The 15469-nt window shown below is 30.3% G+C and overlaps 3 protein-coding genes across 3 annotated transcripts; 2 read left to right on the top strand and 1 right to left on the bottom strand.

Moving 5' to 3' along the window:
* Positions 1–32: 32 nt before the first annotated feature.
* Positions 33–3545, top strand: LOC131173448 (disease resistance protein RUN1-like). Its single transcript, XM_058135816.1, has 2 exons — positions 33–580; positions 1896–3545. Exons 1-2 carry the CDS (start codon positions 96–98, stop codon positions 3052–3054), a joined length of 1644 nt encoding a protein of 547 aa, XP_057991799.1. The 5' UTR covers positions 33–95; the 3' UTR covers positions 3055–3545.
* On the top strand, positions 3470–4663 carry LOC131172706 (disease resistance protein RML1A-like). The gene has a single exon (XM_058134221.1). It carries the CDS (start codon positions 3470–3472, stop codon positions 4661–4663), a length of 1194 nt encoding a protein of 397 aa, XP_057990204.1.
* A 1858-nt stretch (positions 4664–6521) lies between these two features.
* On the bottom strand, positions 6522–7328 carry LOC131172707 (YTH domain-containing protein ECT4-like). The gene is made up of 2 exons (XM_058134222.1): positions 7134–7328; positions 6522–6995 (listed from the first exon to the last, which is right to left on the bottom strand). The coding sequence occupies exons 1-2, from the start codon at positions 7326–7328 to the stop codon at positions 6522–6524; spliced, it is 669 nt and encodes a 222-aa protein (XP_057990205.1).
* Between the last annotated feature and the right edge of the window lie 8141 nt (positions 7329–15469).

A 15469-nucleotide genomic window follows, 5' to 3' on the forward strand; every position in this document is an offset into this window, starting at 1 on the left:
ACCACACACCCACAATATATTCATCTCTAATACTATTTTGCTCTCTATACCTTGTTCAAACTCAGTTGCACAAGACCCTTCTTTCATCCCTTCTAATGGCTTCTACTTCTTCCACTCCTCCCAATCAGTGGAAGAAATGGGATGTTTTTATTAGTTTTAGAGGCGACGATACGCGTTATGGTATTCTCTCCCATCTCTCTAAAGCCTTGAAGGACAAACAAATCAAGACTTTTACGGACGAAGAGCTTCATAAAGGGGAAATGATATCACCAGAGCTCTTGAAAATAATTCGAGAATCAAGCGTCTCAATAGTCATTTTTTCTGAAAATTATGCAGATTCTCCATGGTGTTTGGATGAGCTTGTTGAAATAATTAAATGCAAGGAAGAATCAGGACAAATAGTTCTACCAGTTTTTTACAAGGTAGATCCAACTGACGTTCAAAAGCTTACGGGGAATTTTGGGAAGGCATTTGCTACTGCTACGCATGGAGAAAAAGGCAGTCCACAAAAGGTCGACAACTGGAAGCGTGCTATGATGGAAGTAAGCAACTTATCAGGATGGGATTCACAGAATATCAAGTAAGTTAATTACTCTTTACTGCAGTTTTTTTTCAGTTTTTCATTTTAAGGAAAGAGAATCAAAATATAGAAACTTTTAATAGATTACATTAATCTTAATACCTAATTCGAATTAGGCAGCACTAATATGAAAATCGATATTTGTTAACTTATTCTAAAATCAAAACATATTAATTATATACTAATCGTTTTGCCTTATGTTGAGCATATTGTTTATTTTTTTATTTAATAATATAATTTAATATATTTTTTTATATTTTTATATTTTCATAATTATATTATAAAATGTTAATAATAAAATTTTTAATTAATTATAATTTTATCTCAAGTGTTAATAAGTAAATAAATTGATTAATATCTTAATTTTTGTTATTTTTAAGTTATCTGACATATATAAGTAAAATAATAAATAAAATAAGAAAAATTGGATGACAGGTGATAATTTTTAAAACACCATTATTAAATTTTTTAAATTTTAAATATAATAAAAAATATTTTTAAAATAAATGCCTGAATTTTATAAATAATTTTTAGTGAACAAATTGTTTTTAATTTCATTTTTATTAACTTAGAAAAACAATGAATTATTTTTAAAAAAAAATTATATCAATAATATATATTTAATAAAATAATTTAATGTGTATTTTTCTATATTTTTTATTTTTATAATCATATTGTAAAATGTTAATAATACAATTTTTAATTAATTATAATTTTATTTCAAGTGCTAACGTATAAATAAATTGATTAATATATTAGTTTTTCTTATTTTTAAACGTAGCAATATTTTAAATATTATTTTTAAATTTTTTCAATTTTAAATATAATAAGAAATGTCTTTAAAATTAATTACTTAAATTTTATAAATAATTTTTTAGCGAATAATTATTTAGATATAAATATGAATATATTAATATAATTTTAAATGAATTTAAAAATGATTAATTTTTAAAAATATTATGATCAGTAGAAGTTCAAAAATTTTAATTTTTTTTAAAAAAATAGGAAAATGAATTTTAAATAGTTATTAATATTTTTGTATTTTAATGGTCGAAATTCTAAAATTTTTGGATAAAAAGTTAATTTTTCATGTGATACAACTAGTTATGATATAACAAAATATAAAAACAAAAATAAAAAGGTTGTGCCTCATGTGCCCTTTTCTAGGCAGCACACACATGTAAAGTCATTTTAAGGCTTAGCGTGTATATATATATATATATATATATATATATATATATATATATATATTAGTATTTACTTACAAGTGTGAGTCTATCTTACTTATCAGTGTTTGTTGTTTATATGTGACTAGGTATGAGGCCGAATTAGTAGAGAAAATCGTCAATGATGTGTTGAAAAAATTTAGTGATATGTCTAAAAGTGATGATTCTTATGATACCAAATTGATTGGAATTAAATCGCGTGTGGAAAAAGTGGAATGCTTGTTAAAAGATAAGCAAGTTGTAGGAATTTTGGGGATCGGAGGCGTTGGTAAAACAACTATTGCACTAGAAGTATTTCGTCGAAACAAAAATCAATTTAATGGTCATTACTTTGTTGAAAATGTCAGGGAAACAATGATAAAGAAATCATCAAAGTCAGCACGAAAAAAAATAATTTGTGAATTATTAAGGGACAAACATATAGATGATTTGAATGATCATGTTTGCAAAAGGCTCAAGAGTATGAAGGTATTGATTGTTTTTGATGATATAGAGGATCGAAACCATTTAAAAGATTTAGCAGGAGAGTGTCATTTGTATGGTGAGGGAAGTAGAATCATCATAACTAGTAGAAATTCACTTGGTTTATCAAAAGAAGGCATATATGAGGTTGAGAAGTTAATTGATTCTCAAGGTCTGGAACTCTTTAGCTTACATGCCTTCGAGCAAAATCGTCCCAAGGAAGAATATAAGGAGCTATCAAAGAAGGCGACAATCTATGCTGGAGGCAATCCACTAGCTCTTAAAGTTTTGGGATCTCATTTATTTCATAGGACGATAGAAGAATGGGAAAGCGAATTGGAAAAATTGAAAGGCAAATCTCTTAAAAAAATTGAAGATGTTTTGAAAAGAAGTTATGATGGGCTAGAAAAGAATGAACAGGAAATATTTCTTGATATTGCATGTTTCTTCAAAGGTGCACATAAAGATTATGTTGAGAGAAAATTAAAAGCATTTGGTTTCTATCCAGAAAGTGGAATACCTCGTCTAAGTGAGAAGTCTCTGATAACTATTTCAAACAATAGGGTAGATATGCATGACTTGCTAGAGCAAATGGGCAAGAATATTGTTAATGACGAATGCAAACAGCCTGGCGGACGCAACAGGTTGTGGAATTATGAAGATATTAGTTATGTATTGACAACAGAGACGGTAAGGACCAAATTAATCAATGAAGCTTTTATCATTATCATATTTGAATTTTGTAAGAATTGTAGATCTCGTGACGAATTAAGTATTAATCAATAATCCTTTTTGCTGTTATTTTACTAGGGAACCGAAAATGTTGAGGCCATATCGTTTCGTCGGGTTCAGAAGCCTTTGAAGCTAAGTGCCACGGCCTTTGCGAAGATGTGCAATCTTAGATTCATCGAAGTATATCCAATACCGAACAGAGTGCTCCTTCCTAAGAACTTTGAATTTTGTGCACAAGCACTAAGATGTCTTTACTGGGATTATTATCCTCTGGAATCTTTGCCGTTAAATTTTTGGCCAAAGAATCTTGTAGAACTTCACATGACTTCTAGCAAACTCATACAACTGTGGAATGGAGGAGATAAGGTACAATTTATATATTTTAGCTATATTTTATAAAGTTAATTTGTATCTTCTAATTTATTGATATTTTTCTATTTAATTACAGCCTCTTGAAAATTTGAAATTAATGGACCTCAACTACTCTCATGACCTGATCAGGATTCTGAACCTGTCTAGTATTGCCCCAAATCTCGAGTTTTTATATTTGAAAGATTGTTTGAGTTTGGTTGAAATTCCCTCTCTTCAAAATCTGAGCAAGCTTACTGAACTTGATCTAACTGGACCCAATAAAATCAAAGATTGTCCAGAGATTCCGTGTAATATAAGGATTCTAAAATTAGACGGAACTGGAATAGAACAACTGCCCTCATCAATTAAGCATCTGTCTCAACTTGTCATATTGTCCTTGGATCGGTGTACAGCACTCGAGAGTCTTCCAAGCAGCATTGGCAATTTGAAACGTCTTGAAGAACTTTATCTATCTGAATGTTCAAGACTCGTGACTATTCCAAGCAGCATAGGCGAGTTGAAATGTCTTTCGAAGTTGAAACTGCTTGATTTAGAAAGTTGCGAGAGACTTAAAAGTTTACCAGGGCTTCCATCATGCTTAGAATTATTACATGCAATTAATTGCCACTCTCTAGAATCTGCATCAATTTCTTTCAATTTCTTAGAACATGAAGATGAAAATGAAGAAGCATATAAAAGTGAATCTGAAGATTGCAAATTTCTTGATTTTTGTAATTGCGTCAAATTGAATAAGAAAGTAATGGAGGATGTTTTTGAAGCGCACAAGTTGGGTCAGAAAGTTACATTATTGATGGCAGGAGGTGAAGTGCCAGAAAGGATGAGGTATAAGAATAAAGGATCCTCGCTTTCCTTCAAACTTGACCTTCGTCACGTAATTGCCTTCTCTTTCTGCGTTGTTCTTCGTCCCTATGGTGAAGTTGATTTTCCTGGATTTGAAGTGGATTTCACATGTGAATCTGGAAATAGGCGGGAACGTAATGCGTTCAACTTATTTAGCGATAAGGACGTTGCGAATTGGAATGGTTATTATGGAGGTCCGTATCCGTATCTTTCGGACTTATCACACGTGTTGCTTTCATTCAATGGATTGAGGACACGTTTTGATGAAGAGTGTTTCGTTGAGGCCTCATTTTGCTTCAACACTGACTATTACATGGATCGGCCGGAAATTATGGAGTGTGGGGTCCATCCTATATATAGTAGAGATAAAAGAATAAATAATGAGGAGGAGGCTTCTTCTTCTTCTTCACTCGATCTAAATCTCTCTCTATGTCTTCCTGCTTCCTCTTAACCAAACCCCACTCACTTTCACAACAGGTATAACTCATTTCTAGTTTCCCGTTACATTTTAGCATTCTTAATTGCTTTACTCTTTTGCAGCTCTATCATCTGCCGCTCTATTGTCATTTGAGAGAGGGAAGACCATACAGGAGAATAATTAAGCTCAAATCAGGGGAAAAACAACAGGTGAAATGATAAATAGTATCTTCGTTATATGTAATGTGAACAATATTACAATATAATATGTTGTTATGTGAACATATAATCTATTCTGTCATCCACATTACAACATTAGCTTCCAAATCTAACGATTGACTGAAACTGAACCCCACTTCACTTCCAAATCAACTAAGATACACATTGCAAATAAACTACAACTCTCTAACCTGAAGAACAAATAGCCTTTATAATTATAACAGGCTCATAATGGAAAGCTAAAGAAATGATAAAATAAGGACGAGGAACAACAACATCACATTAGAGTAGAATAAACATTGTAAATAACTAAAAAACCTCTAAAATGCCTATGGTAGAGGAACAACAGGAATTGAATTTTCTGTTGGCTTCTTTACATAATTACTCTTTGGATTGTAGCCGTGGAGAGAGAGATTCTTCATTAGATTGATAAGAGTCATGGGATTAGTAGTTTTCTTGATCGTCAAATCATCATCACATTTCCTATCTCCTGCTTTTATATGCTTCTGCACGATAAAAATAGAGTTGCAAAATTAGCAACTAAAAATGAACAAACATTAAGCAGAATTCAGCTAACTTCCATAGCAGTCGGCAAATTTAAAATGGAGCACTAATACAATTCACAGCAGTCATTCAATTTTAGTTAAGTATCTAGGCAAGACTTAAGGTTTAGTTGTTGTTGTATCTAGGCAAGATCCCTAACATTGCACAGCAAAATTCATAGAATTCAGCTGCTAGTCCAAACTGATAACAATAAGATCATGATTTTAACAATAGCAAATTTTAGGGAATAAATGCATCTTCTCAGAAGATGCAATGGTCAAACCTGAATTGTTGACAAAACTATAAGGCTAGTTTTCGAGAGTGAACTTGCAGAAACTCACCATTTTCGTGTATCTCCATTTGCAAAGTTGCAGGCTTATTGTTCTTTTTAGTGTGTAGAGATTTCTCTCGATTTTCATAGAAATTGAAGTCATCTAACATTATGAGGTCTTAGCTGAATAACTCTTAAATATATTCAGCATTTCCAAACCTTGCTAAAGTCCAATCTGCAAATTATTATAACAAATCGTGTCAATCCAACCTTTAATATATTCAACAAGAACAGAGGCCACCATGCACAAGTTTCTATTCTAGCAGCATCTTTTGCCAGATATATTGAAATATCAAGCCTATATTGTATAGTACAACCACTGAAAATAACAGAAAAATGGCAACATACACTGCTAAGTTGAGTTTTTAATGCAGGGGAACCATATGCACAGCATATTGCAGAAGACTTCCACAAATAGAAGCTGTTGTGTAAGAGAACAGGTCTTTTCTCAAAACCACGAACTTCAAAAATAGAGAGTAGTTTTTTTTTTTTTTTTTTTTTTTTTTTTTGTTAAAATTAAATTAAAAATATTTATGCACCAATACCAACATTACAAGGTCAGGTATAACAAATATTCATTGTAAAGCAGTACTACCATGAAGTAAACACAATTTTCGACAATCAATATGTATTTAGTTCTAGCCATATTTCTTAAAATATAATATAACAAATTAGAAGATGTAAATGTAGAGCAGACTGGCTTTCACAACAGAAACATCAGAAGACAATTGAGTTCTAAAGCAAAGGAGATACCTCTTGAGTGTCTCTGCTATAAGTTACAGGCCACCTACCATTATTTTCAAGATCTCTGTTCTGCTTCACCGAATGCTGCATCTAACTTCTTATTGCCATTTGGAGTGCTTGCCCATACATCATATTTAATGCTCTTATGAATGTCATCTTCATTGTAAGATTTGATAACATAGAACTTAGCATCTGCGTACTTAGTTTCAAAATCTGGTTTGTTATACTGATCTCTTTGTACAGTGATTCCCAAGTCTTCCTTGACAGCAGTCTCCAGAGAAGGAAATTTGTTAGAGCCCCTAGGACCAGAAGTTAGTTCATTTGAGGTTTCAAAATCACTGTTTTTATAGAATCTGTCTCCAGATTTATTTCTATCATTTCCATTCCATATCCTTCCGTTCTGTCTATAGTTCATAGGACAATTATGCGGGAATGGACCATGTTTTTGGATAGAAAAAGGAGGCAAATTTCCTACAGGATGGTATCCTTTCGAGAGACGTGCTGAGAAATCAGAACCCAATGCAGACACCTGTAACAAAAAAAGTTAAATCAGCAAAAACACTCAAAACTGAAGACTAGTGATGACCAACAAGCACAACAAACTTCAAAATCAATTCTTTTGGGAAAGTTTAAAGATATAGACATAAAAAGTAAGAATATTTCATACCTTGTTTAAAGGTCTGATTGCTTGTGTATTTGTAGACTTAGAGGATTTGCCAGCAGTATTGTCATTAGACTTCATAGAGTTAAAACCACTGGACTTGGCAAAAGTAGAAGCTGATCCATATTTTCCATTTTGAGAACCAGTATTGCCATTTGAGACATCACTAAAATATGCTGAATCCCATGAATAGCAAGGCATGGCTTCTGATCCATAGAAAACAGGATGTGGAAGGTATCAAGGTGAAGAAAAATATGCTTGTTGACCAACACTTTGCCCATCTACCCCAACCACTGCCCCAGAAGCATATGGATTATAGCAGGTAAATAATAGACTAGTGATCCATTGTCTGATTGCATCCCTGATGTGATCAACCGATACACAAGTATCAATTATCAACAAGACACAATTATACAAAACTACCCTTATCAGCCAAGCAGAACGAGACATAGTTTTGCCTAATTTTTGCAAATAGAAATGAAAGTATACGTCAGAAGAACATACCATATGAGATCCATGTGCTTGAAAATAACCATGATCATCCAATTGTGTGAAGGATCCATTATACTCTGCAACAAAGAGTAAGTTTAAGAAATAACATACCATAAATTAATCTAATTCTCAAATTATAATCTTCAGAGCTGCAAATCAAACTGAAAAAAAAAAAAAAAAAACTTTAATTGAAGCAAAGTACAGTAACTTAATATTTTCAAAATTATCATGCTTGAAGACGTGCTAAAGTATTATCTTTTCATTTTTCACATGATTGCACCATTAGCCTAAAAAATGATTCTGACTATATGGAAGTCAACTAAGAAATATGAGTACTTAATGACAAGGCCGATTAACATCATCCTATGCAATACTTTGAGGAGTATATTACCAGACATCTCAAGTCTCAACTTTACTGAAAACCTATTATATGAGTACTTTTAACTAAGATTATGGCATTCCATTTAATTGACTTTATCACAACTCCAAAAGATTATATATAAGAAGAATATATAACCGTCTCAATATCCCACTTGGGTAGTAATAATTGTAACTACTAGTCGGTGGATTGTAAATACCGAGGTCTCCAACAAACTCTTGGTCAGTCTCCCCTTTGATACTAGAATTACCATCTACTTCACCTTTGGTATTAGAAGTAGCATCCCGTGAAAAGCAACTGAATGATGTTAAGCCTCATGGTAATCCATCTTTTCCAGAAGCCTGAAAACAAAGACATACAAAGGAAAATAAGATAATAAAAAGATAATCTTGTTCTACAAAGCATTAAGTAAGTTTGTTGTTAAAATAACCATCTACCATGCACAGAATAAATTTGTGCAATGTGGATGCCTAGAGATACACATACAGAGCCACAAAAATCTAAGATCCAAAAAATTTAAATAAAACACTAGCAATCCTTTTAAACAAGAAGAATGGATCTCATGGTACTCACACAAATAAATCATATTCTTGAACTTATGTTATAATGACCAAAAACATATTTCCTTGACCTTTTAGTGTTTTATAATTCTCAGTAATCCAATACATACCATACACCAAACCGCAAAGTGAAAGTTGGCACAACTACAAGAAAGATAGGAATCCACAATAAATTAAAACCAAGCCTTTTCACCTTCATAACGCCATTTTTCCAAGCAATTATCCACAAGGAAGAAAACAAAAGCAACATAGATTAATATGAAATACCACATCACGCCCAGCCAATTTCCTAATGGACTCCGACTTCAATCCTGTAGGAACAGATTCAGCTGCATTATATAGTTAAGAATACAATACTTATTCAATTAGACAACAAATCATGGAGTTGCCAACAATATCTACACCATTAAACAGTCAATACAGAATTTTTCTTTTTTTTTTTTTTTTCCACAGGACAAAGCCAATACGCAATTTTAGCAGCAAGAGGAAGGAATAAAAGGGGCGAAGGGGGCATAAATCAAACAAGCCAAACAATTTACTTTCCATAAAATCAAAATCTTAATCATCCACGATAATTATTACCCATCTTCAATATAAAATGCACAACCCAGATTTTTTTTTCCCATTTTCAGTTAAAAAAAAGTAACACAAATGAAATTAAAAACAGAACCCATAATAGCTTTATATTTAAAAAGTTTTTTTGGGGCGCGGGGTGTTGGGGGTGGGGAAGGAGGGGGAAAGGGGAAAAGAAACCCAATAAGAGAGGATGCGTTTCTCAAGTTCTGTTCCAGCGGCAATCGTCGATCGATAAAAGCCCAAGTTAACACCTGCAAACAGAGAGACAAAATAAATAGCAAAAGTGTTAGTCAAAGTCAAAGCACCAGTACTTTTATACCAAAAGTCTTACGATTTAGCATTGTATTTTGATGGGTGAAATTATTTTTTTTGAATAAAAATATTATTTTAAATATTATTAAAAAATAATTTAAAAAAATTATTTTATTATTTTTATAATTAAAATAAATTTAATTTAATTTTTAATTATTTTTTAATATTTTATAATTAATATATTTTAAAAATAACTTTTTTAATAATAATTTTAGTAGCAATATCAACCCAACCTAATTCAACCCCTATCGATAAAACAAAATATTTATTCTTATAAAAATTGAATTTTATTGTTTTCCTTTTAATAATAAAATTTAAAAAAAAAATCTCATCTTCAAAAGCAAGAACACTGGTTGCACGCTATCTAGTGTCCACCAGGCACACGTTGACAACTTACACGGAACGGGAAAAAAAGAGATTTAGATTCCTCTTATTATTAATTAATTAATTAATTAATGGAAAGCATAAAATTCTATTTTATTATTATCTTTTGATAGTTTTTTTTTTTTGAGATAAAAATCAAACAGAAAATGGAATTTTGTATATAAATTATAAAAAAAAATCCCTAGAGAGAAAAATCAAATGCAAAATCTCAACTTTTTTTTTTTAAAAAAAAAGAGATCTTTTTGAGTAAAAGTGGGAAATTCAATATATATCTTACAGAAAACAAACAACTTTTAAAGATTTTTTCGTTTTTAAAGAGGGGGGGGGGGGGGAATCTGCTTGGTTGGAGAGAAATCGAGAGAAAATGAAATTTCATGACTTCAAGTCCGCATAAATAGAATATCAATTTGCAAAATGGAACATTAAAAAAGAAGTCACCGAATCAAACTACTCATAGAGAGCAAAAAAATTAAAACTTTTCATTTCCTTTGATACGCATACGCTACAGAGGAAGCAACAGAGGACTAAAAACGAAGAAAAATCAGAAATCGGAAGCAGACCTAGAAGCGACGGATCGAGGCCGATACGAAACTGAGAGACCCGATCTGATGTGTCCAGAAAACCGCTTTTCAGTAGAGTAGAACAGCGGTTTTCCAGAGAAGGAAAAAAGAAGAAGCAGTGAAAGTAAGGTCGAGAAGGAGAAGAGGGAAACAAAAGGGTCTAATTATGGAAGGATTGGACAGGTCAGATGAATTCCTGGTTTGAGAAGAGGAAATAGTGACCGTTGGATGTAGGGTTTAAAGACAAAAAGGGTGGGAAAGCGGCAATATTTTGGGAGTGCGTCCAGCTTTGTGCAAGCGCCAATATTTTGGGAGTGCGTCCAGTTTTGTGCTAACCTTGCTAGGAAATTAAATTCTCTTTGTTGTTGTTTTATTTTTTTTTTTCCTCTTTTTTCCAACATGTTTAATAATGAAATATAATTAGTTTTAAAAAATAACGAAATAAAATTAAAAAAAAATTATATTTTATGGGTATATTTTGGCTAGTTACTGATTCAAATCAGATTGATTTTGAGTTGAAATCGGCAATTCAAGATTTAATTAGGTAATAAAATTAATCTTGATTTGATTCTAATTTTAGTTTCAAGTTCAAAAATGTTTTAATTCACATTGCACCTTATAAAATTAATTTTTTTTTATTTGATTTCAATAAGATTAAATTATCTATTCGAACCATCAATTTCAATTTTATAATAAGAGAAAAAAATTAAAACCCATCACTATAAATTATAATCAGTTTGATTCTAATTCAAACTCTTAAATTATTAATTTGAGCCAATTTCATATTTCAATTTCGATATAATTCAAGATTTATCTAGGTAAGTTCAATGTTATTTTGTTATTGATTTGAAAAAAAAAAATTAGATATTAATTTGATCGGTTAAAGATATAATTAAAAATGCACAAAATATATAAATTATAATTTACATTAATTATATATCATTTATAATGGTAAGGCTATATTTATATATTTTATGATATATTAAAAGTTGTTTTTTTAATATAATTCATTAATTAAAATGTCTATGGTTTAAAAAGATAATGTAAATATAATCATTAATATTTTTATATAAATAAGAAAATATTTATATGTAATGAATTTCTAGTATGAAATATTAATTAATTGTTGAGAAAATAGTTCATACCTACATGAGGGATGCTCCATGTGATTTTACTTCATATTATTTTGAAATTTGATGATATGCGTCTGTATTTTATTCATTTTAATTTTTAGTTTATATTTTATATATTTTTAATTATTTATATATACATAATTGTGACAATATATTATTAATTATATAAGATATAATTAATATTTATTTAATAATATACCGACTAAATCTCAGTGGAAGTAAGGAATAGATTTAGTAGGGGGGCAATGGGGCGCTGCCCTCAAATTTCCTTTTAAAAGATAATTTTGTATAAAATTTTAACATTATCCTATATTAAAAGGTATTAATTTACCCTACATTCAAAGATGTCACTTAATTTCTTTTATTAAATAATTTTCTCCTATTCCATTAAAGTTTGGATTATTCTATTAATTGAAATAAACTTATTAGTTTTCTTAGGAAAATTAAATTTATTAATTGAATGCATATAGAAGTGAAAATACATATTTATATGTTTATATATAATCCCCATTAGTAAGAATTTTTAAATTTATCATTGATTTAATTTCAGTTGAATATTAAATTTTTAATTTTTATCCTTTACCAATTAAATAACCTTTTATTTATCCTTTACCAATTAAATACATAATTAAAAAACATATTTAGAGAAATTTAAAGCTAACCTTTTATTTTTCAAAAGTTGAGAATTTTCAGTTTTTAAGCTACGTTTATTTCATAAAAAATATTTTTTAAAAAAATATTTTTCATATTTAAGTAAATTAATTAATAAAATATATTTTTCTGATCAAAGAAAAATTAAGTCATTTTTAAAGAAAATGACTTATTTTTTAAAAGAAGAAGTCATTTTTCATTTTTTAAACTTTGAATATCTTATTAAAATGTGAGCACACTTATACATACATGAAATAAATAAATATCATTAATTTAATATTACAACCAAACAATACAAAATATTTTTTATGAAAAATATTTTCCTTATACAAATCATTTTTCGTAAATCAAATGGAGTCTTAATGAAAATTTATTTTTTAAATTATAAATTTAAAAAATTGGGGATGGAAAATACCAACGTCAGCTTGTACATTGGATTGAAAGTTGCCAAACACCAAATTTTGACTGTTGGACGGATTAACCATTAATCTCCAAAGAGCAAAAGCTCAACCTAGCAGCCACTTAGCCCCGAATTGCTAACTTAGAGTTTTTCATGCATAAATTAGGAATAGCTTTTGCCAATTTACATGATTATTAGTAATTTTAATTTATACATATTTTTTTATTTTAATAATTTTTTATTAATTATTTTATATTTTTTTATTATTTATTTATAGATTAATTTTTTATTTTTTAAACTTTTTAATAAAATTTCAAATATTAATTAAAGTTCTGGAATCATTTGAAATTAGTTCAATCATATGGTTATTTTCATATTTTTAATATTATAATATATTTTTAATACATAAAAAGAATATATAGAATATAATACTATATTTTCATATTAAAAAAATATAATATATTATAAATATTATTTTTAGGCCTATGCTTTTGCTTGACTAACTATTTTTTTTTTTTTGTCTCTTTCTTTGCTATCTTGTATTATTTATATGCCTCATTATTATCACACTTAGGTAATTTCTAATAAAATTCCCTCTTTCTCTTCACTGCTTTTTGTACTTTTTAAATCTGATTTCAATAAGATTAAAATTATCTATTTGAACCATTAATTTTAATTTTATAATAGGAGAAAAAAATTAAAATCCGTCACTCTATAAATTATTATCAATTTGATTCCAATTCAAACCCTTAAATCATTAATTTGAGCCAATTTTAATATAATTCAAGACTTATCTAGGTAAGTTCTTTAATATTTAGTGTTATTTTGTTATTGATTTGAAAAAAAAAATTGCATATATCAATTTGATTGGTTAAAAATATAATTAAAAATGTACAAAATATGTAAATTATAATTTATATTAATTATATATCATGATGACTAACTCCGCTCAAGTAGTTTGCGCTTAGCCGGTCCCAAGCCCGGATAAAGGAGGAGGGTTACGGTAGGTGACAACCAGCTTAAAAATTTCGTCACACCTTATGATATGGATTCAAATGATATAAACGTTGAGGCGTCCTCTACTAACGACACGCTACATCAGAGTCCGAGTGTAGTGAGAAATATGCAAGGGTGTAGAGCGTTCACCGAAAGCGACACGCCATGCCAGCCCCCGGGTGTGGTGTTAAGTGAGCAAGGGTTCCCACATCATGGATGGGTGTGGGTAAACAAGTTAGTCCATAGGATAAATAGTAGAACAAATAGTGGAACAGAACACAAGATAGACATAGAAAACAATAGAAGATATCATAAAATGAGACCAATTAGGAAGGAACAGGATAGGAGGAGGATCAGGGTTGGTACTTGGAATGTTGGATCACTTACAGGAAAATTAATGGAGCTTGTGGATACCTTGGAAAGGAGAAGGGTGAACATTGCTTGCATTCAGGAGACTAAATGGGTAGGAGAGAAAAACAAAGAAGTGGATAATGCAGGGTACAAACTGTGGTTTACCGGAAAGCAGAGAAATAAGAACGGAGTGGGCATAATCATAGACAGGACATTGAAAGACGCTGTAATAGCTGTGAAAAGAGTAGAAGATAAAATTATACTAGTAAAGCTAGTACTAGAAGGAAAAATAATAAATGTAGTTAGTACTTATGCCCCACAAATAGGACTAGATAGTGAGAGTAAACAAAGGTTTTGGGAAGATATGGATGATTTAATGCAAAGCACACCAAATGAAGAGAATATTTTCATTGGTGGAGATTTGAATGGACATGTAGGAAGTGATAGGCAAGGCTATGAGAATGTTCATGGAGGTTTTGGTTTTGGCAGTCGAAATGAGGAAGGAAAAAGCATCATGGATTTTGCTATGGCATACGACCTAATACTAGCAAATACCTACTTTATAAAAAGAGAGTCACATTTAGTGACTTTCAAAAGTGGACAACATAGAAGTCAAATCGACTTTCTCTTAACTAGGAAGACAAATAGAGCTCTATGCAAGGATTGCAAGGTCATTCTAGGAGAGGCTTTAACAAGTCAACATCGGTTAGTAGTCTTGGATGTCAAGTTTCGGAACAATTCAAGTAAGGTCAGAAGAAATAATGTAGCTCGAACAAAGTGGTGGGAGTTCAAAGGAGTAAAGCAAGTGAAGTTCAAAAATGAGCTTCTCGAGTCCGAAGCATGGAAGCTTAATATGGAGGCCAATGATATGTGGATACAGATGGCATCAAAAATTAGAGAAGTAGCTAGAAAAGTACTTGGAGAGTCTAAAGGACATGGACCACCCTCAAAAGAGAGATGGTGGTGGAATGAGGAAGTACAAAAGGCAGTAAAGAGAAAAAGAGAATGGTATAAGAAATTACCTAAATGCGATAATAATAAGGCATATGAACAGTACAATATAGCAAAGAAAGAGGCAAAAAAGGCAGTTAGTCAAGCAAGAGCACAGGCCTTTGAAAAGTTATATAAGAAACTTGGAACTAAAGAAGGGGAGAAAGATATTTATAGATTAGCAAGGAGGAGAAAAAGGAAATGTCAAGATCTCAATCAAGTTAAGTGCATTAAGGATAAAGAAGGAAAAGTGTTGGTGAAAGATAAGGACATTAAAGAAAGATAAAGAAATTAGTTTAATGATCTCTTTAATAATAATCAAAATGGTAATAGCATGAATATAGACTATAAAACGATAGAAAAGAATGTGAATTATACTAGAAGGATTAGATCTTTAGAAGTAAAGGAAGCACTTAAGAGAATAAAAGTGGGTAAAGCCTATGGACTCGATGGAATATTAATTGAAGTATGAAAGTATTTAGGAGATATGGGAGTGGCATGGTTAACTAAATTATTTAATAAGATTCTAAACTCAAAGAAAATGCTTGATTAATGGAG

Source organism: Hevea brasiliensis, chromosome 14 (genome assembly GCF_030052815.1).
Source record: "Hevea brasiliensis isolate MT/VB/25A 57/8 chromosome 14, ASM3005281v1, whole genome shotgun sequence".
Taxonomy (NCBI): Eukaryota; Viridiplantae; Streptophyta; class Magnoliopsida; order Malpighiales; family Euphorbiaceae; genus Hevea; species Hevea brasiliensis.

Bases quoted from the DNA above. Each gene is read 5' to 3' on its own strand.
- LOC131173448 (XM_058135816.1), top strand. From the start codon at position 96: ATGGCTTCTACTTCTTCCACTCCTCCCAATCAGTGGAAGAAATGGGAT. The intron at 581-1,895 runs GTAAGTTAATTA...ATATGTGACTAG, and splicing joins TGGGATTCACAGAATATCAA to GTATGAGGCCGAATTAGTAG.
- LOC131172706 (XM_058134221.1), top strand. From the start codon at position 3,470: ATGGACCTCAACTACTCTCATGACCTGATCAGGATTCTGAACCTGTCT.
- LOC131172707 (XM_058134222.1), bottom strand. From the start codon at position 7,328: ATGCCTTGCTATTCATGGGATTCAGCATATTTTAGTGATGTCTCAAAT. The intron at 6,996-7,133 runs GTATGAAATATT...TTTTTGTTACAG, and splicing joins CAATCAGACCTTTAAACAAG to GTGTCTGCATTGGGTTCTGA.